Here is a 26,322-nt window from a genome sequence, read left to right on the forward strand (position 1 = left end):
AAATCCTTGTCACGAACACTACATCTCCATGTATCGATATCGGTTTTATCTAACATTTTATTTTTACGCTTATTTTTATTCTTAATTCAATTCAGCCACACAATTAAGCATAAAACACATAATACTCAAATAATACATTATTATTATTTCAAAATGAGTTACAAAGGTTAACCTAGACTATAACATCGTCATTAATGCCTAGCCCAGAAACACGGGCGTTACAGTTCTCTCCACCTTAGGATGATTCCGTCCCCGGAATCACACATCAACAAACAAATGCAGATAGCGACTCATCATGTCACTGTCCGTCTCCCAGGTGAGATTTGGCCCATTCGCATGTTTCCATCGGACAAGCACTAATTCGACCATCTTGCGTCGTAACTTCTTAGTCTTTCGGTCAACAATTGCCTCTGGTTCTTCAATTAACCTCTTGTTTTCATCAATCCTTAATTCGGAAATTGGAATTATATTGGGAACTTCTCCCGTGAACTTCCTCAAATAACACACATGGAAAGTGTTATGAATTCCATTCAGTTATTCGGGTAATTCGAGCTTATAAGCTTGGTTCCCAATCCTCTGAAGAAATCTAAACGGTCCAATAAACCTTGGACTTAACTTTCCCCTTTTACCAAATCTTATAAGTCCCTTCCACGGCGAGACTTTAAGCAAAACCGAATCTCCAACTTCAAAAGTCATTGGTCTTCGCTTGTTGTCAGCATAGCTCTTTTGACGATCCTGAGCTGCTAACATTCTCTCCCTAACTATCTTCAACTTTTCAGCAGTTTGATGGACTATCTCAGGTCCCATAAACTGCTTTTCCCCAGCCTCAAGCCAACAAGACGGCGTACGACATTTTTGTCCGTACATAGCTTGATAAGGTGCCATCTTTATGCTCGAGTGGAAACTATTATTATAGGAAAATTCTACCAAAGGTAAATGTTCATCCCAGTTACCTTGGAATTCCAGGGTACATGCTCTCAACATATCTTCAAGTGTTTGTATCGTTCGTTCGCTCTGTCCATCAGTCTGTGGATGGTAAGATGTACTTAAACACAACTTGGTACCCAATTCCTCTTGTAGACTTTTCCAAAATTGCGAGGTGAAACGGCTGTCACGATCTGACACAATCGTTAACGGAACACCGTGAAGCCTCATAATTTCCTTCACGTAAGAATTCGCAAACTTATCCATAGACCATTTCTCATTGGCTGCTATGAAGTGCGCACTCTTAGTGAAGCGATCAACGACTACCCAAATCATGACGTGACCATTCTTTGTTTTGGGCAGTTTAGTGACAAAATCCATGGAAATGTCTTCCCACTTACCCATCGGCACAGGTAAAGGTTCTAAACTCCCGTATGGTTTCTGATGTTGTGCCTTGACCCGCGCACATGTCACACACTCCGCCACGTACTTTGCAATATCAAACTTCATCGTCGGCCACCAGTAATAGGGTTTCAGGTCCCTATACATTTTAGTGCTACCGGGATGAATTGAGTACATGGTTTTGTGAGCTTCTTCCATCAGAAGATCTCTTATTCCTCCTGACTTAGGTACCCAAATACGATCTTGGAATACCTTCAGTCCATGACCGTTTGTACCAAACACTAACGTTTTGCCCAAACGTTCCTCCTTCCGGTCATTCTTTTCAGAAGCTTCCTCTTGAGCTTTCTTTATACTTTCCACAATGGTCAAGACAACTTCTATTCTCAACGCTCTTGGCCTTTTTCTTTCAAGGTTGACTTTCCGACTTAGAGCATCAGCAACAACATTTACTTTACCAGGGTGGTAAAGTATCTCACAGTCGTAGTCCTTAAGTAGTTCTAGCCAGCATCGTTGCCTCATATTTAATTCCTTCTGATTAAAGAGATATTGGAGACTCTTATGATCAGTGAAAAGTTTGTACTTCGAGCCATAGAGGTAATGCCTCCATATCTTTAGAGCAAATACTACCGCTGCCAACTCCAAATCATGAGTGGGGTAGTTCTTTTCATGCTCTTTTAGCTGTCAAGACGCATATGCTATCACCTTTTCTCTTTGGGTCAAAACACAACCCAACCCAACACCAGACGCATCGCTATAGACAGCGAAGTCTTCAACTCCATCAGGTATAGAAAGAATCGGTGCTTCACATAGCTTCTTCTTTAGCAACTCGAATGCTTCTTTGTGTTTATCACTCCAAGCATAAGTAGCTCCCTTATGGGTCAAACCTGTTAGTGGAGTAGCGATCGAAGAAAAGCCTTGGATAAACCTTCGGTAATATCCGGCTAATCCTAAAAAGCTTCGGATCTCCGTGGGACTTTTTGGTTGTTCCCACTTCATCACAACTTCAATCTTTGCTGGATCAACCATTATCCCTTCTTGGTTGACCACGTGACCCGAGAATTGGACTTCTCAAATCCAAAAATCACATTTGGAGAACTTAGCATACAGCTTCTCCTTCTTCAAGACTTCTAACACTTCTCGCAAGTGTCTGCCATGCTCCTCTTGGCTTTTCGAGTAAATCAAAATGTCATATATGAACACTATCACAGATTTATCAAGGAACGGATTACAAACTTTGTTCATTAAATCCATGAATGTTGTTGGAGAATTGGTTAGTCCAAACGACATAACCAAAAACTCGTAGTGTCCATATCGTGTTCCGAATGCAGTCTTCTCGATATCCTGCTCTCTCACCTTCAGCTGATGATATCCTGACCTTAGGTCGATCTTTGAAAAATAACTTGAACCTTGTAGTTGATCGAACGGGTCATCAATCCTTGGCAACGAATATCTATTCTTTATCGTTGCCTTATTCAGCTCTCTGTAGTCAATGCACATTCTCATACTCCCGTCTTTCTTTTTCACGAATAACACCGGAGCTCCCCAGGGTGATGAACTAGGTCTTATGAAACCTTTGTCTAATAACTCCTGAAGTTGCATCATCAGCTCCTTCATCTCCGTTGGTGCTAATCGGTAAGGTGCTTTTGCTATTGGCGTCGTTCCTGGTAACAAGTCAATACGAAATTCTACTTGTCGATTAGGCGGTAATCCAGGAAGATCTTCGGGGAATACTTCCGGATAATCACACACGACAGGAATGCTCTGCATCACCTTTTTCTCCTTCTTTGCATCAATCACAAATGCCAAATATGATGTACATCATTTGGCCAAACACCTTCTGGCTTTCATTAGAGAAATGATCCCAGAATTTACTCTGCGTTTGTCCCCATACACCATAAATGACTCTTTCCCTGGTGGGTTTACTTTGACTATCTTCTTTCTGCACAATATCTCGGCGTCATTGGCGCTAAGCCAATCCATTCCCAGCACGATGTCAAAACCATTTAGTTCAATAGGCAATAACTCCTCGTGGAACTTATTCCCATTCAAGTCGATTAAGTTGTTTTTCATACGATGGCTAACAGGTACAAACTTGCCACTAGCAACTTCGACTAATAAAGCATTATCTAGTCTATCGACAGGCAAAGCTAGTTTTCTACCAAATTCATGCGAAATAAAGGAGTAGTTGGCTCCAGAATCAAATAAAATTTGGCAGGCAATTCATTTACGAGAAAGGTACCTGAAGCGACATCAGCTTCTTCTTTAGCAGCTTCCAGTGTCATCTGAAAGGCTCTCGCCTTCGGCTTTGGTGGAATGTTGGGTCTTGCTGCCTCCTTCTTTTTAGGACAATCTCTCGAGATGTGCCCCTCCTCACCACACCCATAGCAGACTTTCTTGGTAAGGGTGCATTCGTTGGCATAGTGCCCTAGCTTTACCGGTGATATTTTGTATCGACAAATATATTTTTGTTAACTTTGAAATGTTTGTTACCATTTGACATGTCTACCATATTTTTAGTAATTCTTTGGACATATGTTCTTCGATGAAATTAATTGTTTTACTATATATGTATTTTGTATTTATGTATTATTCGACATTAATTGTCACTCAATTTGAAAGTAAATCACTTAAAATGACTACACACAATGTGTGTCGTAAGTAAGATATATCGTAAATGTCTATTATTAATGTCATTTCATAAAGGAAAATGACATTATTTTGAGTGTCATAAGTTTATAACACGTAAATGCATGTCATCTTTATTTATGACAAGAGTTTTAATGACACGTATTTGCGTGTTATCTATCCCCTTTATAACATGGATTACGTCTGTTTTCTATCTATCCCCTTTATAACACGGATTACGTCTGTTTTCTGTTTTCTAGTAGTGAACAAATTTAACATAGAATCTCATGTATTTATCATTCCATTTTTTGTAAATAACAAAAGAAGTGTGGCGACAATTTTGTGGGTAGTGGAGATCATTTGATTTGTCCCACTCCTCAGTCAATGACCTGTTGAAGTGCAACACACTTGCGGTCGACTTTCAAAAGATCGCAAGTATCCACAATGCCATATTATTGGTGTTCATTTGGGTTATGTGGAGTTATTGGAACCATAAAACATTTTCTTCCAATATAAAATCTCACTCATCATTTGCATATGAGGTGCAGACTTTATCTCATCTTTGGATCAGTTCAATGAAACGAAAAGATGCTCTTTTAAGATAGATGGAATGGTGTTGTGACCTATTTTAGAATGCAATTCTAGGCTTTAATTTTCCCGGTTTTCTTCTGTTGTTCCTTTTCTTTTCTTGTTTATACCTTCATGCCCCTGGCTACTTTCATTTCTACTATATATGTTTATGTCATGCCGATAGCAAGGAAGCCAGCTCAAAAAATGTGGGGTACATGGACACCACTTATAAGTGGGTCCCACTCCATATATATCTATAGATTCAAAAACAATATTTTACACATAACATCCTTCTCGGTTACGCTTATAAAAAGTACACTAAATTCAGAATTTTATACATTTATATGTTTTTATATATAATAAACCTGTTAACTTTCATTTTGAATCCGTCATACTTGCCCGTAATAAAATTAGAATCGTAGTATATATACGCATGAAAAGCTTACAACTACTTTATGTTGTATCAAAATTACAATGTACTAGCTGTAGGCATGCACATACATCTGTACTTGAGAGTGTAGAGTAGTTTGGAGGATCCATGAAGGTGGGATCGCACGTGTGCACAACATTCCTGGTGAGAAAGTTAGGTTAATGCAATAATAATGGTATTAATGGAAGAGTACAATTCTTGGAGCATGGAGTACTACTATTCTTGACTCTGTGTTTTGTTCATAAATCCCACATGCATCTTTTAGTACATATGCATCCACGTGTGCCATATGCAACCGTCGGATCTTTTAGGATTGAGTTTTCATCACACATGTACCCACGTGAAACACACACCGATATCTATGTTGCTTTTCTTACTTATTCAATAACCACTTGTTTATTATTAGTCACCTCAATTTAAAAAAAAAAAAAAAAAAAGTTTCTTCGGATAGTTATAGAAGTTTAATCGATGAAATAAAGACTTTGAATGCTACAAATTACTGTATAATGCTATTGAGAGAAAGGAAAAAAAAATAACTATTGGTAATATGTAGTGCACTACTACAAAAAAGTCATGGGATCTACACCCTTAGATAGGACCGGTTATTTAAAAAAAAAAAAGTTATATTAAAGAGAAAATCGGGGCTTTTCATACATGACCCGGTTTAAAATAGATGAACGGGTTTTATTCTCGTTATATGACCGATTTCTCGAGTTCATAGGCCCAGTGTTGTAAAAAATCGGGCTTTTTTTACCCATAAATGAACAACAACCGGGTTTTATAGGACTAGGTTTTATCAACTTTGACACCTGTTCAACACCCTAATTATTCTCAACATAATTTTGTAGAAAACTAGAAATCGATATCCTTCTACTGATATCCTTCTAGTGGTTTCAACAAACTCCTACAATTTTTTATTATTTTCTTTCACCATTACCTCTTAGCATTCTTTGCACGTCATTGTTTCCCCATCAATTTTAACATCATTTTCCAAATGTATTGTGTACTCTTCTGTTTATGTTATATATTTATTTCATAAGTTTGCATTTGTTAGCAGTGGTTTGTTAAAGCATTTCTTGTTTTTTTATATTACAGGATTACGTCTTTGCATTCTTTTCACGTTAGAATTTTACCATCACTTTCCACTTCACTTTCCAAAGGTATTGTGATTACTCTTTTCTTTTATGTTATAAGTTTGTATTTATTTACAAGTTGTAGTTTTCTTAAAATATTTCTATTTTTTAATATTACAGGATTGCTAGCAAAAATCAATGGAACAAGAAAGTGTATTTTTCATGCATGATCTAATCTAGAGGAAGTAACGTAACATTTTTATCACTGTTAAGCAATCATTTGTATTATTCAAAATGTTATTTAATATTTTAGGTAGTTGACACTGCAAATAAATTATATTTAACATTATTAGCGTACCACCAAAACATCACTTCATTCTTTTCAATAACAAGAAACAAACGTGTTCAGATCTAGAGAATCAAAGTCTTCGGTCTACCAATCTTGAGTGGATAGTCAAAAAACAAAATATATGAGAATAAATGTGCATATACTTCTGTCCAAAATATTGAACCTCCACTAGCTTTCAAATTTAAAAGAAGAAAGAAAACAAAAAAGAAAAGGTCAAAATAAACGAATCCAACAAAGTAAAAAGAGTTCTAATAGAGTAGTTAAATTATGTAATCAAGCATTTTCGTGACAATAAAAGCATTTTGGGGATATGCAACAAACTTAATGGTCCATTTGGATTTTAGTACTAGGACAATCTTCTAAACTCAAAAGTCTCTTTTTTCTTTTTACGAATAAGAGCAAATAGTTTATCAGAAGAAAAGTTTAAAAAGAAATTTAATCATTTAGTAAGCTACTCAACATATCAAACAAATAATAACTTTGGGAATCTGAAAAAGCCTAAAGGTTATTACTCCAACAGAAAGGAAGTTAGTGTTAATATATTACCTATGTTGTACTTTAGCCCATTATTGTATATATTAGGTTAGGCCCATTTGATGTATATCTCTTTGTGTATATATGTGCTGTAATCATTCGTGGAATGCAGTATCAGAGCCCAATTCCCATCTTTTCTAATCCACTCCTCAAATTTCTCTCTTTCCATTTTACATCTTTTTCTCCCTCACGACACTCCTTAGGCCGATACTAATAAACCCTACAAACCTCCATCCCATCTTGCTTCTCATTACACAAAAATGACAGGCTCTCCTACTCCTCAAATTCATAAAACCTTTGCTGTTACAAATATTAAGGCTCACATACTCATTATTCTGGATCTTGAACATCACAATTATGACAGGCTCCTCCACAAATTCATAAAGGCTTTGCTGTTACAAATATTAAGCCTCACATACCTAATATGAATTTAGTTAATTAAATAATTATTTAATTAAATAAAGATAGATATTAAATGATTTCTATAATTGTATTTTTATTAAATGATATCCATAATTATAATTCTGTTTTTATGGAAACTAATTAAATTCGTCATTAATGTCAGCAATAACATCATTTCAGAATGAATTAGGTTTTTATATATGGATTCGTGTTTTGTTTCAGGACACACTTACTTAAAATATAATAAACTTGCATGGAATATGAAGAACGAGAGTGTATTCTACTAGAATGCACTTCCATTCTGCTAAAATACAATCTCATTCTTCTTGATACGAATTCATTCTGAAAGAATATTATTGCTGACATTAATGACGAATTTAATTAGTTTCCATAAAAAAAATTTATAATTATAGATATCATTTAATAAACATATAATTATGGATTTCATTTAATATCTATCTTTATTTGATTAAATAATAATTTACTTTTTACTAAATTCTTATTGGTGCATTCTAGCACACAATAGATATGAGAAACATTTGAATCTCTCTCTCTCTCTCTCTATATATATATATATATATATATATATATATATATATATATATATATATATATATATATATATATATATATATATATAGAGAGAGAGAGAGAGAGTACAAAACTGACCTTTGGGCATGCAAAAAACCTGTTACTATATACATTTTATGACGAGTTTTTTTTTTTTCATTTAATGTGAAAGGAAATGTCACATCATTAAAGGTAAATTACGGTGACGTTTAATCGTGGTCACTATAACCCATAAAAACAGTTAATGTAGGTAAAAACCGTAGGGCATCAATTTTTGTAGTTTTTTCAATCATTTTTGATAACCATCACCATAAATTGTTTTCCCTCACAAGTTGTTTTGTTTTCATGACTATTGCTGACTTTTAATGACACGTAATATATTAAAACATGACCATAAACTAGTAATAGTCACATGTTTTTTCATTTGTCATGGATATTATTGACTTTTAGGGACACGTAATATATTAAACCATGACCATAAACTACTTTTAGTCATACATTTTGTTCATTTGTCATTAGTATTATCGACTTAAAATGATACATCTTTTATTAAACTGTGATCATAAATATTAATAACCACATGATTTTTCATTTGTCATGATTACTACTGACTTTTAGTGACACGTAATACATTAACATATGACCATAAACTACTTTTGGTCACACGTTTTTCCATGTGTCATAGCTATTATTGATTTTTAGTGACACAAAATATATTAAACAGTGACTATTATTGACATTCGATCACACTTTTTTGTTTGTCATGACTATTGTTGAACAACTTAAAATCATTTATATGCCAAATATTGTTTAATTAACATCATGTACATTATTCTAATAAACAACTTAAATTAATAGGCATACTATACAATTACATACAAAATATAATAAAAGTTTAACAACTTAGTTTAAAACAAAAAAACTAAAAAAACATTTGTTGGATTACCGGAAGGTAGATTATCTTATAAAACCCACCAATTGCTATTTAACTTGTATTTGTGTTCGTTGTAAATCAGTGGCATGTGTGAAGGATAAAGAGGAATAAGAAAATACGTATTTTTTTAACAACTTTAAACAAGTAACGAAAGTACATTGCTATTATATATATTAGATCCAATACATGAGGTGTACATACTTTCACCCCTAGGGGTAAAAATGTCTAACATACGGTAATCAACAAAATCCACCACATGGGTAAATCATCAACAAATGCAAGATTGGTTCCTATGTCAACACACCATAATTATTCATCACAAAATACAGGAATAAGCTATAAATTGGTAAGATTTCTCAAAGTACAATGTTGAAATAGGAAAAACTTAAAAGTAGGATACTATAATGACCAATAACCGTCAGTTCTAGAATACTTCACATGACTTTCGGTCCTTGTTTTCTCTTTCAGCTCAACAAGGTCAACAATGGTGTTTTTCACATCTATAAGTATTACTCATAATTCTACACACCTTTTAAGTGGGAAGAATACAAAAAAGATCCAAAAATGACAATGTCAAAATGTGAATCACATCAGTAGATACCTTTTGCTGTTTATCTTTTTTATCCCTTACAATCGGTGATGGTCTTGCCTTACATTGCTTACAACAAGATTAAAAAGATAAAAAATATATAAGATACTTGCAGGCAGAATTTACAAAAATCATATTGGAATATATAAGTAACAAAATTATATTTTAGAAAGCTTACTGAAGCGCTTTAGTAGCAATCTCTGAAACAAAATTCTGAGTGGATTGCTTGGCATATTTACTGATCTCAGTAGAATGAATTCCTCTCACAACAAGGTTTATGGACTATTACCATATTCACTAATCTTAGCTTTCACTTTATGGATCTGTAAAACAATATAATACAAACTTTTATAAATAATCTAAAACAAAACCCAAAAAAGGAACTAGAAAGAACGGAAAATATGGGAACCCATTTGCTCTCTAGAAGCAGAAGTTATAACATTGCCAGCAAGGGCTTCCACTTCCCTCTCAACTCACAAGTCACTTCTATTAACTGTGCTTTTTGAAAGCCATATGTTCTATAAGATATGTGGCTCCAAATGAAACTGATGATTCATATATTGAGCCAGAATTCACATACAACCCAATGGAAGCTGTAGGATTTTGTTCCAATAATCAAGCACATGGGAAAGTTGACAAATTAAAAGCACAAAATAAACTGGTTATATGTTAGCAAACATCATGACTGGAATCTTCAAGAAAACTAGAAGTCCAACACAAACCGCGTTAATAAATAATTAATCATCGACACAATAAAGTATATACGGGAAAGACGATTAAAGTTTGATTTACACATTCTATTATGTTCATAAGATCAAGAACAATATTTTGGGGGTATGAAAAAAAATCAAGAGCTGTCATCCTGAATTTGGGGGTGTGAAAAAAAAATAAGAATTTGGGGTATGAACAAACCGCATTAACAAACTGTTAATCTTCATCGACACCATACGTCCATACGTGCCTAATCCAAGAACTGTCATTCCTTTTTTTAGAAAATAGTGTTAGAATCAAACTAAAATCTTGGATTAACATAAACACCAACAAACTTACCAGAGATTGCAGCCATTCATTTGAGTGTAGAATCGCTTCGGGAGAGAACAAACGACGTCAACTCTGAGATGAGCTCTGACGATGGTGATATATGCGATGAGAATGGCGATTGTGATGTGTCTCTTGCTGCGATTATGTCTAGAAAAGAGGACGAGAGTTAGAGTCAGAGAACAAGTCGTAACCACCGCCTACCTAGCCAACAATTGAAAAGAGGGAGATGACGGCCGAAAAAGAGAGAGAAATATAAAGAAACGAGTGAACCAGGCAATATTAAATTTTGGTTAATGAGGGAAACAAAACATTAAATTTTGGTTAAAGAGGGAAAAATGATAGAAATTTTAATAGAGAGAGAAAACTAAAATTTTAATGAATACACAAAAAAAATTGAACTCCCTCCAAATTTTTTATTTTTATTTTTTTTTACTTTTTCAATTTTCAATTGTGACCATAAAGCATTTAGAGTGATATGTTTTTGTTTATTGTATTGTTATTATTATTTTATTTTTTTTTTACTTTTAGAAACATATAAAAATTATAGCATTTTACTTTTGTTTTTTTTTCTACATGATACTTTAAACAATGATATGATGTTTTTTTATTCAATTATAGCATTTTATTATAAAATAGCATATGATAATTTAAACAATGATAATTTAAACAATGACACGATGCTATTTTTTATTCTATTATAGCATTTTATTATAAAATAGCATTGTGATTTATAACATCTTTTTTTTGCACATTATAGCATTGTATTTTAAAAATAATGTATTTTTAGTGCTTAACTAATTGAGTCATTAAAAATTAAGTTCATAATGATTACATAACGAATTAATAAACTCCTTAGCACTTAAGTCACAGCAAAAAAATGTTCTAAGCTTAACAATTAAGTTAAAAAAAATTAACAAATCATCAAGCAATTGTCTATTAAGTTCTAGTAATTAAGTCCCAATCTATTAAGTACTTAACAATTAAGTCATTTCCAAGAAAATTAACAACAAAACAATATTTTTAAGCTTAACAATAAAGTCATACAAAAAATAATATTTTAAGCTTAACAATCAATTCATTAATATTTAAGCCAAATAAATCATCAAGCCGTTATCTGTTCACTTTTTAACAATTAACTCCTTATGAATTAAGTACTTAACTATTAAGTCATTTTCCAAGCAAATTAACAAATCCGTGAGGATGTGATTTTTTAGGCATATAAACAAATCGTACCTACATATAAAGCGTATATATACATAGATCAGTAGACTAAGGCCCCGTTTGATACGCATCTTTCCAGGTCCAAACAGATCTTTCTGGCTGAATGGACCGGAAAGACTTTTTGATTTGCAAAAAAAATGGGTCTTTCCAGGTAAGATATGTCTTTCCCAGAAAGCCCCAAAATCATATCTTTCTGGCTGAATGGGCTGGAAAGACAATTATGCACCAAACCCCGCCTCTTTCTTTCTTTCTTGGATTATTAATTTTTTTTAAATAACTTTTTTTTTAATTTATTTTTTATTGAATTATTTTTTTTTCATCATTCAGCACAGTCAATCAGATGTACAATCAAACAGCATGGTTTCTTTCACAGTCAGAAAACTTTCCCAGACAGCATTTTACCAGACAGCATTTTCCCAAACAGAAACTATCAAACGGGACCTAAATATGAAATCAATACAATAATTCAACAACAAAATCACTAACATCGAGGAAAACCTACTTGTTGTTTTTGTTCCTCTCAAAATCAGTGGATATATAGCCCAAAAATCAATGGAATTTCATAAAAAAAATTTGAAATCAGTAGGAGTGAGTAACGTTAACAGTAGAAGAACAAGGTAAGTAACACTAGTTGTAGTAAGCAAGGACAGTGGTTGAAGGGAGTAGCACCGGTGGTGGAAGGGAGCATCAACGGTAGTTGGGAGGAGCTTCGTTGGTGGTGGTCGTTAGCATCAAGATAATCGTCAACCTGAAATTTGTAGAGTATTTACAGAATGCAAAGAGAAAATAAGGGTAAAAGGGGATCGTACAATACTACGACAACGACGCTTTTAGTTGCAAGGTTACTAGTGGCGACAATATGTCACTGCTATTGCCGTCGCCACTAATGATATATCCAGGAAGGAAGGACAACCATTCGTTCTATCAAACTAATCAACAGATGTGAGAGAACAAGCACATAGATCCTACATGGATCAAACATTTAGCGGTGATACAAAACCCGTAAATTATGTCTCCCCTAATAGTTGATGTAGACGCTAAAGACTTGATTTGTTGTACTGATAATATATAAAAAGAATTACAAAAATGGTCTCTGTATTATTATAAAGTTATTGAAATGGTTTTTATGTCGGCAAAATATCGTGTGTTTTCAATTTGAAGAATTATAAAAATAGACCCAATTGCAATAATAAAATTGCAAAATTATAACATGAAATGTAAAACTTACATAAACGGTTCTAATGTAATACTAAATTATAGAAATGACACATATAAAATAATATATATAATAATGTAAAATAAAATTATTGAAATGATCTCCATATAATATAATAGTAAAATTACATTCTATTATCCTTAAATTTTGTAGTAATTAAATAGTCTTTTATATTAGTCTATTCATTAGAAATTAAAACAACCTTTTACACAAATAATTAATAAATTCCCGTAGAATTAGTTATGTCAAAAAGTCTTGTGGGTCCCCAAACCCATATGGGGTGGGGGCGGGGGTGAGGAGGCTAGAAATCTTTGGGGCGGGGGCGGGGGCGGGGATGGGGAAATTTCGGGGATGGGAGTGGGGATGCAATCTCGTCCTATTTGTCTCCGTTGACATCCCTATTAAAATACTTTTAATTAAGAGGACTCAATATATTCAATCATGGTAACATAAAATACATACTTATTAATATCCAAGAAATTCATCCTTTTGTATCGTTAAATATATTATTCTAAAATAAAAAATGACTAACAATGAATATATATATTTTTTACATCTTTTTTTTCCTCCTTATATTCCCTTATACAACATCGTGGAAAGCATTTCTTAAACACAAGGATTTTCCTTGTCAAAAATATGTGCTTCTCATCATTAAAAGAATTTTGAACCATGGTTAAAGAATGAAGTTAGATTGGTCTGTGAGCAAACCATCTCTTAACCATCTCAAAGCATTCTGCAGGCTTGAACTCTGGAGCTGTGTGACCTGCACCCTGCATAAACAGCAAATTCAAAAAAAGTATTATCATTTTTTTCAACATAATAAATATTTCTATATGTATATACTCAAGAACATGTTGTACCTTTACTGTGGCAAATACTAAGGTATAGTTATCATGAGCGTAACTAGTTTTGTATCCTGCACTTTGACCATTTGCATACCATGCATCCCAATTACTATCTGTGATTGTTAAATTAATAGAATTTATCCAATTACGAGTGCCAACGTGTGGAACCATCATGTCATGATCTCCACTGTTTCAATAAGATATAAGATAAATAAGTGAATGTAAATAAGAATGCTTGTTAATGGAATCAAATGAGTGGAAATATATTAATACCTGAATATCAAAGCTCGACAGTTTCTCTTACTTAGCTTTTCATGGTAGACAATACTGCTTTGAATATTGAATTCGTATGATGGCATTGAAGGTTTACCATAATTGTACTTCATGTCCAAATTACATAACAACCACTCCTTCACAGTTCCCTAATATAACATCATATAAATTAACTCATAACAAATACTTTTTAGACATATATATACCAAAACGAAATGTTTTTCTATGTTTTTTTATATTGTTGGTTACTATATATACCTCGCGTACGTTGAGTGCTCTCATAACATTTTCATCATTGGCCCAAAGTGTTGCATAGTTATAATAGTCACCCTATCAAAAAAATAATACCATATAAATTCATATATTCGTGATACAAAGGTGACAAAGGAATTGAAGTGAGAAATTACTCGACAAAATGAATCGGTGAGTGATGATCGTTCAGGAAACATTTTTATTGGATTGGTTTGTAGAGATTTGCGATTTCCTCTTCTAATTATTGGGTTTCCACCTCTGACCAAATTGGTTGCTGGATCACAATCAGGATCCAAAATTTGTTGAATGTTTATGTCTCCAACACGCTAACATGGAAGATAAGCTATTAATTAGATAATGTAGCTATTTAAAGGACGAACAGGTTATTGAAGAGTAATGAATAAGGCTTACTTTGTTCACTTCATCAATATCCAACATGCATTGCAAATTGTTAGAGTCAGCTTCTGCATAATCTCCTTTGCAGTTCCTTTTGGTTGACTGTGAATTACTTATATTAGTTGGATTACATTATTAAAATAAATATGGAAACATAATGGAATGCTAACTAGTTTATATTACCTCAAATAATTCTTCTGATATAAGTGCCACACGATAAGCGTATTCAAGCCTAGAATTTATGTCACCAGTTTTGTCTGTCAAAGGATTTCCACCCATGTAACCCTGTTGTGTCCATCGTTGAAGAAATTAGCATGGGCATGCATGTGTTATGCATAAAAACTTATTTAAAAGTAATAATTACTTGTGCCGAAAATATATACTCACTTGAATGTTTACAATCGGCTCTAGTCCTTCATCATTACCTTTAAAATGAGGATACGAAAAGATTAATCAGATCGTTTTACTTATATTTCTTACAACTAAGAACTAAATATCATACCTTTATACAACTCCTCGGTAATTATCGGAATAACAATTCCAGAATAAGATATTCCAGTTACATACATGGGATTTTTTAAAAACTTGGGATGAGTCTTCACAAACTGGCATTATAATTAATAAAATAATCAATTAATTAATCATCAATAAGAATCCTTTCGAAATTTTTGTGTCATTAAATTGTTAAACATCCACTAACCTTTCTTAAAAATTCAGCGGTTTGTGATGCTGATAATGTGTCACTAGAACGAACAGCTTCTGGCGTTTTTGTGTATGAATATCCGGTTAATGTTGGTGCATCAAGATATATCACATTGGCCACCTTTAAAGTCCAATAAGAGATTTTAGTGTAAGAAAATAGCACGAATTATCAACTAATTAATTAACTAGAAACTTTGTATTTAAAAAACTAAACAAGAATTATGCACATATAACCAATATGTAGTCGTACCTTTGTCCAAGAATTCGGGTCTAATTGCAATGCGGGCACATTATCCATATAATTCCCATACTGGATTTGCATTGGCCCTAAACATATGAAAATGTGAAATCAAATACCCTTGTATATATGAGTCTTATCATACTTACATATACTTCATATAATCATTTTCATGATTAATAAAAATATTATTCAAGACAAAAACTTAATTGTATATATTTGTACGTATGTCTATGAATTTAATATTAATTTTTTGTACTTGTACGTGTACATTTAATTTCAATAATTATAACATCGAAATGAAACATGTCAACGTGATAGCGGGCGGGACCATGAGTAAAATAATATGAGAAACATAATAGATAAAGTAAAGTATGTGCACATGGCAGATCGTCGGAATAATAATAAACTTAAAATAAAAAAATTGTACAAACTACATTAGTTGCTGTGAAAAGAGAAATTCCATTAGTTACTTCTTGTATTCCATTTATTCATTGCAACTTTTTATAAAGAAAAATTTACTTGTATTATCAATTCAATTTCATAAAATATTTCTGGGAAATAGTTTTTTTTCATCTATTTTTTGTGGATTTGTTTGAGACTTTTTTAACATGAATGGTGATACGTTTACAGTATTTGTATACGTTTTAGAAATTATATTTGACTTTGGTCATTGTGCTTTTTGGAAAAAAAATATATTGGAAGATGATTGATGTAAATGAATTAACAACATCCATTTTTTACAATAAAAACCAGTATTTTTTTCCAGAAAATATTAATTGTAACTTCTTCTAGAATTATTTTTATTTGTTATATATCTATTGCTTACATCTGAAAACGTGCCTGGGGGCAAGTTGGTATGTTTTTTATTCATTTATTAGGTAGCCATGTTAGACAAAGTCAAATCACAACTAATTATCCACCTAGATTAACGCAAGAACGATATTCATGACCGATGCCAACTAAAAGATACATCAAATAACCTAGAAAACAAAAAACAAGAACACAGAACATTTAAGGGTGTACGTAATTAGTATTAATATTTTTCTTTTTTATGTTTGAAGTTGTATAATTATGAGGATATGCGTGTATATATGGTGATTGGGAGTAATTAAAAGAGGTGTTACCGATTTCATAAAAGAAAGCACGAAGGGTGCCGCAACCAGGTCCACCGGCAAGCCAGATAATCAGAGGATCCTCCTCAGGGTTCCCTTCCGACTCCACAAAGTAGTAAAACAGCTGCACAGCTTCATCTTCTCCGACCCCAATGTACCTGAATGAACGCAAACATACATAACCATGATCGGAAAGCTTCCCGGAGACTTTTTATGTTTCTTTCTCTGTGTGTTTATGAGAGAGAGAGAGAGAGATACCCAGTTTCTAGTTTGAAAGGGAGTGGACCAGGGTATCCAGGTAAGGTTTTCACAATCGTCTGAGAGAAGGCGATGAGGGTGGAAGAGGAAGTCAAGAGGAGAAGGATGAGAAGAAACCCCATTCTCTGCTTCTTTGGTGTGTATATTTCTGCAAGTGTACGTGAAGAAGGGAACGTTGTTTGGTTTTATAAGCAAGTGTGGAAGAAGGTCAACACGTGTTTAATTGAATGGATTAGGTGGACAGGAAATCATGGCTAGTTTAGTTAAGCTGGCTTTTTTGAATGTCAATCATGTGAATTTGCTATTGGGGCAGCTAATCCTCGTCAGCTCAAATTTTTGTTTTGGTCCAAGTCTTCAGGTTCCAAGTTGCTTATTAGAAGTTTCATAAGTAAGTTAATGATGAAACCCATTTGTTTGCATTACCCTTTTTTTAGTCCAATAAATACCTATTTGATGTAAAAACATATCATCTAGTTGCAATTAAATAGTAATTGGGTTTTCAAATGCATGTGGGAGACAAAGTCATTTACACTAAATTTATTCTTTCTTATTTCTTATATCAAGTTGATGTAAAATATGGATTTCTCGGTCAAAGCAATAAGGCAATTGATTGATAAACATGGTGACATTTGTTTTAACCGGGTGAAGTGAATTCTTTCAGGGATTAATTGATGTATTTGGAGAATGATCAAAATTCCAATCTTTTATGTTGAAACGGGAGATAAATGTACATTTTTCGCATGGAGGAGGAGAATCTTGACCATGTTTTCTTTGAGTGTGTGGTGGCTTAGATGTTGTGGAAGTGGTTGGTTGAGTGGTCATCTGATCGTGCACAAGGCCCCTAGCTCTTGCCGGGAGTTATTATAGATGATGAATTCAAGGGCCAGTAATAAGAGAATGCGAAATTTGAAATTCTCACTTATATTTTTTGGAAACGGTGAATATCATTAAAAAGAATCAACGATTAACAAGAAACTAAATCGCAACCAAATAAAACAGTACAGAAACGAGAAACATAAAAAACAATTACAATGTGATAAAACTTAGATGGACAAATGGCGAACAACTCCATTCAGCCCTACTACCACAACCATGAGGACTCCTATGCTTGCACCATGTATATGACATAGAGATGATATTATCGGCTACTTTTGTTGGAGATGCAATAGTATTTCTGAAGACCTTATCATTTCTGACCAACCAGATGTTCCATAGAAGGCAGAAAATCACCGTGCTCCCGATCAATTTCTTTTTAGGACAATTACCCCAGGAGGCAACGAAAATAATAAGTTCTAAGACGTTTGAGAATCTCCTGTTGTACAATCCACATCATTTAAAGATCCAGGCTTATATTCCCCTAATTGCTAATGATTCGGCCACCGGAATTCTACCCATCGATGCCCTCCAAACAAAACATCTAACTTTCAAGGGGATCAATTTTGACCAGCAAATTTTATGTCCCTTGTAGGAAATCAGTTTAGAATCTATCATCTTTCTCATGAGATTAACTTTGTATTCTCCGCTTTCAGTCATTTCAAATCGAAATCCAAATGATGAATTATCCAAACTACCCAGTTCTCCAATATCTTTATACATTTGAAGTAACTCATGTAATTCGTTTGGTTTGGAAGGCTCTTGTTTACATCTCCAAGAGAAGCCACTGCTGGACATTCGATCAACAAGATTACAACATTTAACCGTTTCTAATAAATATAAGTGAGGAAATCTTAGATAAATGGAGTGTTCCCACACCAAACATCCTTCCAAAAAAGGATTTTAACATCGAATCCTGGTATGAGAGAGAATAGTTGATGATGATCAATATTAAACGATGTGAGATAGTTAATAGCCTTGGAGATGTTGCACCACACGCCATTGAAAGACTTCTTGGCAATATACGAAGCAGGCTTGTTGTGCAAGTTGTGTATGCACATAATGACCTCTTTCCAAAGACTGTCATGATCATTCATCAGCCGCCACCACCATTTGATTAGTAGGGCCATATTTTGTGCTTTTAAAGTGCCTAATCCAAGCCCCCCATCAGCTATCAGAGCCAATATCTTTGACCATTCGACCTAGTGGATCTTGTTTTTCAATTTACCGCCTCCCCATAGAAATTTACGCCTGATTTTTTCAAGTAAATCAATAATGCCTTGGGGGATTTTAAATAATGACATATAATACGTTGGTAGACTGTTCAAAACAGATTTGATAAGCGTGATTCTCCCACCAAACGAGAGTGTTTTAGCCTTCCTCGTCGAGAGTTTGGTTTTGAACTTGTCAACAATGGGTTTCCAGTGTTTTTTCAACCCCATGTTAGCCCCAACCGGGACCTCCAAATATATGAATGGGAATGTGCCTTCAACGCAGCTCAACACTCGAGCCATATTTTGCAATTCGGAGGCAGATGTTCCAATACCAAAGAGCTTTGATTTGTAGAAGTTAACTTTTAGACCCGAAGATATGTGGAAACACTTGAGGATCACCGCAAGATTCTTAATACTCTCACGGTCCCATTCACCAGCAAATATTGCATCATCCGCGTAGAACAGGTGAGACACGGGAGGGCAATTATTTGGTAGGTTGATTCCCCGGATCAAGGATTTATCGCGTGCACTTCTGATTGCTATATTTAATCCCTCCATGGCAAGAACAAAAAGAAAAGGGGAGAGAGGATCCCCCTGACGTACACCTTTCATGATCGGGAATTCATTTGTTGGTGATCCGTTAACTAGTACTGATGCCCTTGAAGATGATAAACACCTAGCAATCCATCTCCTCCAGTTTCACCCAAAGCACATCTGATCCATAATTGAGTCCAAATAATTCCAATTGATAGAACCAAATGCCTTTTCGAAATCTACTTTAAATAAAAAGATCTTCTTTTTAGATTTCTTGGCCCAAGAAAAGACTTCATTCATGATTAACGGTCCATCTAATATGTTTCTCCCTTCAATATGTGCCGACTGGACTTCATCTATCATACTACCAATCACCTTTTTTAAACGAACGGCAAGCATTTTCGCAATTATTTTATAAATACACCCAATGAGGCTAATTGGACGATAATCACTGAGAGAGAGCGGATCCGACACTTTGGGGATAAGTGTGATAAAAGATGAATTGCACCCCTTCGCAAGAGTACCAGTTCTTTCAAAATGTTTGACAAAACCGATAATATCACCATTCATTAGTTCCCATTTGGATTAGATAAGTTTGAATGTGAAGCCGTCTGGCCCCGACGCCTCCCCCCCCCCCCCCCCCACAATACCACACATCAGATTTGATTTCTTCCGATGAAAAAGGTGCATCCAGGAACCTAGTCTGATCAGAAGATAATTGCTTGAAGTCCGAACTAATGAGCTTTGGTCGATAAGGCCACCGTTCTTCGAATTTGGTTGCATAGAATTTATGGACCTCCAATTTGATTTCATTAGGGTCAGAGACCCACACCCCATCAATTGTAAGCCCGTGGATTCTGCATTTCCTGTATTTATTATTGATCATGCCATGGAAATATTGAGTATTCTCATCACCGTCACATATCCATTTAACCTTGGCTTTTTGTTGCATATCAAGCTTGGCGAGCTTTTCAAGCTCCATGATCTTAACTAAATCAGCTTTCTTGGAAATTCTTTCTGCTTCAGATAATTCTCTACTCTCAGCAATTTTTTCAATGTCAACCACCTTATGTTTTAGCTGTCCCAAAACCCGTTTCTCTTTTACATGTTCATCTGCTCTCCACTCGCATAGGATCTTTTTGACATGCCGAAGTTTGGCAAGAAAGAATCTATCAGGAGTGTCGAATCCACGAAAGGAGTCTCATGCTTTGTTTAATACGTCATTGAAATTGGGCCTGATCATCCATGAGTTAAAAAATCGGAATGGTGGCGGGCCAAAGTCGGCATTTGAAGGCTTGAGGATTAAAGGAGAATGATCAGAGTGTTCCCTCGGAAGCGCGAGAACGGAGGAGAGGGGTTGAATGCCAATAACATTGGAACATACGAGAAAACGATCAATTTTACTGAATTTAAAACCATCTTCCATGAGATATGTAAACTTCCGTTCACCCATTTGATATTCATGCAGGTCCGCCTCAGTAATGAACCGGTTAAAATCAGCTGCTGAGTATCTACAAAATTTTGAATTGAATCGATCTTCTGGTTTGCGAACCGCGTTAAAATCACCAAAAAACACCCATTTCCCTGATGACGCATTTTTTAAGTCGCGCAGTTCAGCCCATAAGTTCCTTTTGTCCACAATTGATTGAGGACCATATACATTCACCATTGTTGTAATCCCAGAAAAGCCTTTCCAATGACCAGCTATGGCAATATAGTGTCTAGACGTGATGGAGCTGGTCTTGGTGAAAATAGACGGATCCCACATACATAGTAATCCACCTGATCTACTAGTTGGATTTACAGCCTCAAACTCATAGTCCTTTGATCCCCAGCATCCTGTAAGATCGATGTGATTGAAGTCAGCCATTCGAGTTTCATGTAAACCCATAAAATTGATGTTACGCACTTGCTTTAGTCTCCTGATCCATTCTACTTTGTGAGATTTTCCCACCCCCCCTAATGTTAACGCTTAAGGCATTCATTGGCAACCCGTTGTAGCACCATCTCCATGAATTCCATTACGAAGAATGTCTTCCATAATTCCATTGGAGTCTGGCCCAATCTTGAATCCCACTTCATTGCCAATCTTGATTATACTATTAAGCTCATTGGAAGATGAAGAGGAGTCATCTAGGTTAGAGGATACGCTGCGGTTGGGGATTGCAATATTAAGATCAAAATCATAGTTGTTGTTGTGGGGCCTTTGTACCTGATTTGGAATGGGAATAGAATCGAACTCTTTTTCTAGACTCAGTGGATTAGGAGCGAGAGATATTTTTGAGAAACTGGAGTTGCCTAATTTTCTTTGTTTGGAGTTTGAAACCTGAAAGTCAACATGTGGTGGATCGTCGCAAGCATCTGTATCTTTGTTTCTTGGGCTGATCAAAACAAATGAATCACTAGAGGAATAAAAAATAACATAAAAATTCCAGAAAACACATCTTGATAATTCAATTTTACCATGTTTTTGTTGTTATTCACTAAAACCGTCATAAAAATGAATTTTTTCTTTATTTACTTAAAAAATAATCATGCAGGTGTTTTTTTTGGCAAAAATATTTTGTGAATCATCTTATTTTTGATAAATCTGTTGATTCATTTTGTTCGTTCGCTAAAAAATATGTATATAAAAAATTTCTTAAATTCCTACCAAAATTTCCTTCTTATTTGATATTGGTTATCTTTCTCTCTCTCTCTCTCTCTCTCTATATATATATATATATATATATATATATATATATATATATATATATATATATATATATATATATATATATATATATATATACTAACCGTTTACCCGCGCCAAGCGACGGGTGCAAATGGTTATTTACAGAAATTATTTTCTAGAGGCGATTAGTTGTTTTGCGCAAATACTTTACTACTTCTAAACAATTATTAATAAGAGTTATGCAAGTTAATACGAAATCAGTAAGAATAAAAAATGAAGAGTTCAGACTGTTTACAAATGTGTACGAACACATGATTGATTGTATATTAGTAATCGTGCAACACTTCTTTTATATATCACATTTGATTTATAGACTTCACTACCGTTGAATTGATGATCAGACTTCACTAATACTTTTGTATTGACACATGATATCCCTCTAGATAATTCTAGATAAAGTTGTCCATGTGAGAAAACTGATTCTGGAATATAAATATTTACACTTGGAATTGTTTGTCCATGAGCTATATTGATTGTCATCGCAAATCATAATCGAATTGGAAATTGTTTTCTCATCGGCTTGAACGGGAACATGTTATCTTCAGACGAACATAGAGGGATCCTTGGCAAAAATAACCTCTTTCCAACATGTTGACCAATAACAATTTCAGCATCAATAACATTGTGATGAAAACTTTTACATATCAATCGAGTGTCTTTACACAATCCATTTGATGGGTCGCGATTCCGTAATAGTATTATCGGACATCCAAATTTAAGTCGTAGGTAATTAGAGGGTAAACCAGTAACACTGAGTGTATTCAAGAATTCCACATGATAGAATTTATTTATATCGTCTATGGCTTCATCAAAACTATAGTAAATTATCTCTTTTCCATTGAATCAGTCGATCAAATAATCATTAATCTCATCGATACTATCATTTTTTGTGGATAATATTGCATGTGGAATAATATAATCTGATTTAGATCTATAAATTTCCAAGGATGGAAAGATTGCATCAATCAAAGCATTCAATGACTTTTCTTTTTGAGTGAAGGGAATCGCCATATCATAATGGATGGAAATAAAGTTTGTGTGTACCGATTTTTCAACTCCATCACCGACACATAATAGAAAGTCTGGGAACCATGATTGATTATTGCTCTCATAATTTTTAAGGGATAAAACGGGTAATATTAATATCTTGGTCAAAAATGAAATCAGTGAACGGCCTAAAAGCCGCACGTAAGATAAAGAGTTGTTTATGTCCCTGAATATGTTATTTTCGGCAATCTGTTTTCTTTCAGTTAAAGTCAAATAGTTTTTTTTGTCGATGAATTAATTTTATTTCGATAACATAACAGATAATGGAATTCTGAATAATCAGTCGCACCACCATCATGAGTTGAGACCTATAAAATAGTAAATTAATATTTATGATATTATTTTCATTGGTTTTGTCATACCATATCAAATTCACAATTTGTCAACCTTATAGAATTTTTGTAATCATTTAAAAGGGTTGTATCATGATCTTATTTGTAAAATTCAGTTTAAATGTTTACAAAATTATGATATACGTGTTGTGTCGCTCTTATAACTTTGAATAACATTGGCTATAACCCAATTCAAGCTTTATTTTTGTTTTTATGAGTTATCCTTTAATTAATAGTTTAAGACTCACGAAATCAAATACACCATGCACGACCTTGAATTAGGAGCAGTGGTGTTTTCTTTGAAGATCTAGAGACACTACCTTTATGGTACAAAGTGTACGATCTTCACTAACCATAAGAGTCTCCAGCACATTCTCAATCAGAAGGAACTCAACACGAGGAAACGACGCTGGGTAGAGCTACTAAATGACTACGAATGCGAAATTCATTATCATCCGGGAAAAGCCAACGTAGTAGCGGATGCCCTAAGTCGAAAAGAATACTCGGGCCAGCGAGTAAAATCACTGACCATAACAATCCATTCGCACCTATCCACGCAGATCAAGGAGGCGCAACTCGAGGCTTTGAAACTTGAGAATGTCGCTAGTGAATCCTTGCGAGGAATGGATAAAAACCTTGAAGTCAAGGGTGACGGAGCTCATTATCTCATGAATCAGATCTGGACACCGAAATTTGGTGGGTACAAAGACGTTATCATGAGCGAGGCTCACAAGACCAAATACTCCGTTCACCCCGGGTCTGATAAGATGTATCTAGACCTCAAGAAACTCTATTGGTAGCCAAACATGAAGGCAAAAATCGCTACCTATGTGGGTAAGTGCTTGACTTGTGCCAAAGTTAAGGTAAAATACAAAAAGCCCTCGGGTTTAGTACAGCAACCGGATATACCCGAGTGGAAGTGGGAGCGGATAACCATGGACTTCATAACTAAATTGCCCAAGATAACTGGTGTACTTGACACCATATGGGTGATTGTCGATAGGTTAACCAAATACGCGTACTTCCTGCCAATAAAAGAGACATACAATATAGAAAAACTAACGAGGACGTACATCAAGGAGATTGTACGACTACATGGTGTGCCAATATCCATTATCTCGGATAGAGATAGCAGGTTTACCTCGCGATTTTGGCAAACGCTACAAAAGTCCTTGGGAACCCAGCTTGACATGAGTACAACCTCACACCCACAAACCGACGGGCAGAGTGAAAGAACTATTCAAACATTGGAAGATATGTTGAGAGCTTGTGTGATCGACTTCGGTAAAGTTTGGGATACCCACTTACCACTCATCGAGTTTTCGTACAACAACAGTTATCACACTAGCATCAAAGTTTCCCCATTTGAAGCCCTCTATGGGCGCAAATGCAGATCACCTCTGTGTTGGGCTGAGGTGGATGACACTCAGCTAGCAAGAGGGAAAGTACCTAACAACACTATAACCGGTCCAAAGATCATACGAGAGACAACAGAGAAGATCGGCCAAATTGAATCCAAGGTATATCGGGTCATTCGAGATCCTCACCAGGATCGGCCAGATGGCTTACAGACTTAAACTACCGCAGAAACTCAGTAACGTGCACCCCACCTTCCATGTGACCAACTTGAAGAAGTGTTTGTCCGACGAGACTCTTGTCATTCCACTTAACGAAATTGAAGTAAACGGGAGTCTCCACTTCATCGAGGAACCTGTAGAAATCAAGGACAGGGAAGTCAAGAGAACAAACCAAAGTCGCATACCCATAGTAAAGGTCCGTTGGAACGCCAAGCGAGGACCTGAATTTACTTGGGAACGCGAGGACCAGATGAAACAAAAATACCCACATCTTTTCCCCAACCCTTGAGGAACCACTCAAAATGCTAATTTCGGGACGAAATTCCTTTTAATGGGGGGATGATGTGACAACTGTCAACTTTGGGTCAAACAAAGTCAACAAGTCAACACGACTAGTATTAAGATTTTTGGATAAACGCTATGTTTCCTAATGTACAAACTTACAATTTTAATAAAAAGTATCTCTCAAGAGTTGCCAAATATCAAATATGAACCCTAATTAGGATTAGTAACATAACAACTCGATATTTCAGCTATATATTATATTATTATTTGGGAATAAATAATATTCGTAACAGAAAGGTAGTGGAGTTCATAAACCTAACATTATGTGGCAAAGTCATGACAAAGGCTACAAAACACAACGTTTTGGTGAATTCGTCACCAAATGTGGCGAAATCTATACCCGTCTGAACACCAAAACTTAACGAAACAAACTTGGAAATTTAACCTAACTATTCATATAACGTATTGTTATTTAATAACAATGTTTGTCATAATAATTTGAATTTTTATAATTCAAATTAAATATTTTATATATCTTTTATACCCTATTTTCTTTATAAAAACCCCACCATTTTTGTAAAAATGATAACATTTATAAGAGTTTGACTTTATATTTTTATAAAAATTAACTAGTAACATAAGGTACACCTCTCTTAATTAAGTCAACTACTAACCCTAAATTAGACCACCTTTAAGTCCCATCCATGTTCCCCTTCACCACCCCACCCTTACCACCCTACCCACCCCCGCCCTCATTCTCTCTACCC

The 26,322-nt window shown here is 34.7% G+C and overlaps 2 protein-coding genes across 2 annotated transcripts; both read right to left on the reverse strand.

The window, feature by feature from the left end:
* Window positions 1-13,351: 13,351 nt before the first annotated feature.
* Window positions 13,352-17,131, reverse strand: LOC145124870 (serine carboxypeptidase-like 13). The gene is made up of 13 exons (XM_079060349.1): window positions 16,960-17,131; window positions 16,714-16,859; window positions 15,599-15,675; window positions 15,347-15,469; window positions 15,149-15,251; window positions 15,034-15,071; window positions 14,830-14,931; window positions 14,662-14,748; window positions 14,406-14,576; window positions 14,257-14,328; window positions 13,999-14,147; window positions 13,741-13,912; window positions 13,352-13,650 (listed from the first exon to the last, which is right to left on the reverse strand). Exons 1-13 carry the CDS (start codon window positions 17,079-17,081, stop codon window positions 13,567-13,569), a joined length of 1,446 nt encoding a protein of 481 aa, XP_078916475.1. The 5' UTR covers window positions 17,082-17,131; the 3' UTR covers window positions 13,352-13,566.
* A 1,903-nt stretch (window positions 17,132-19,034) lies between these two features.
* On the reverse strand, window positions 19,035-21,450 carry LOC145127561 (uncharacterized). The gene is made up of 3 exons (XM_079062739.1): window positions 20,800-21,450; window positions 20,231-20,715; window positions 19,035-19,722 (listed from the first exon to the last, which is right to left on the reverse strand). The coding sequence occupies exons 1-3, from the start codon at window positions 21,448-21,450 to the stop codon at window positions 19,035-19,037; spliced, it is 1,824 nt and encodes a 607-aa protein (XP_078918865.1).
* Between the last annotated feature and the right edge of the window lie 4,872 nt (window positions 21,451-26,322).

Source organism: Lactuca virosa, chromosome 7 (assembly GCF_052849685.1).
Source record: "Lactuca virosa cultivar CGN04683 chromosome 7, Lactuca_virosa_CGN04683_v6, whole genome shotgun sequence".
Taxonomy (NCBI): Eukaryota; Viridiplantae; Streptophyta; class Magnoliopsida; order Asterales; family Asteraceae; genus Lactuca; species Lactuca virosa.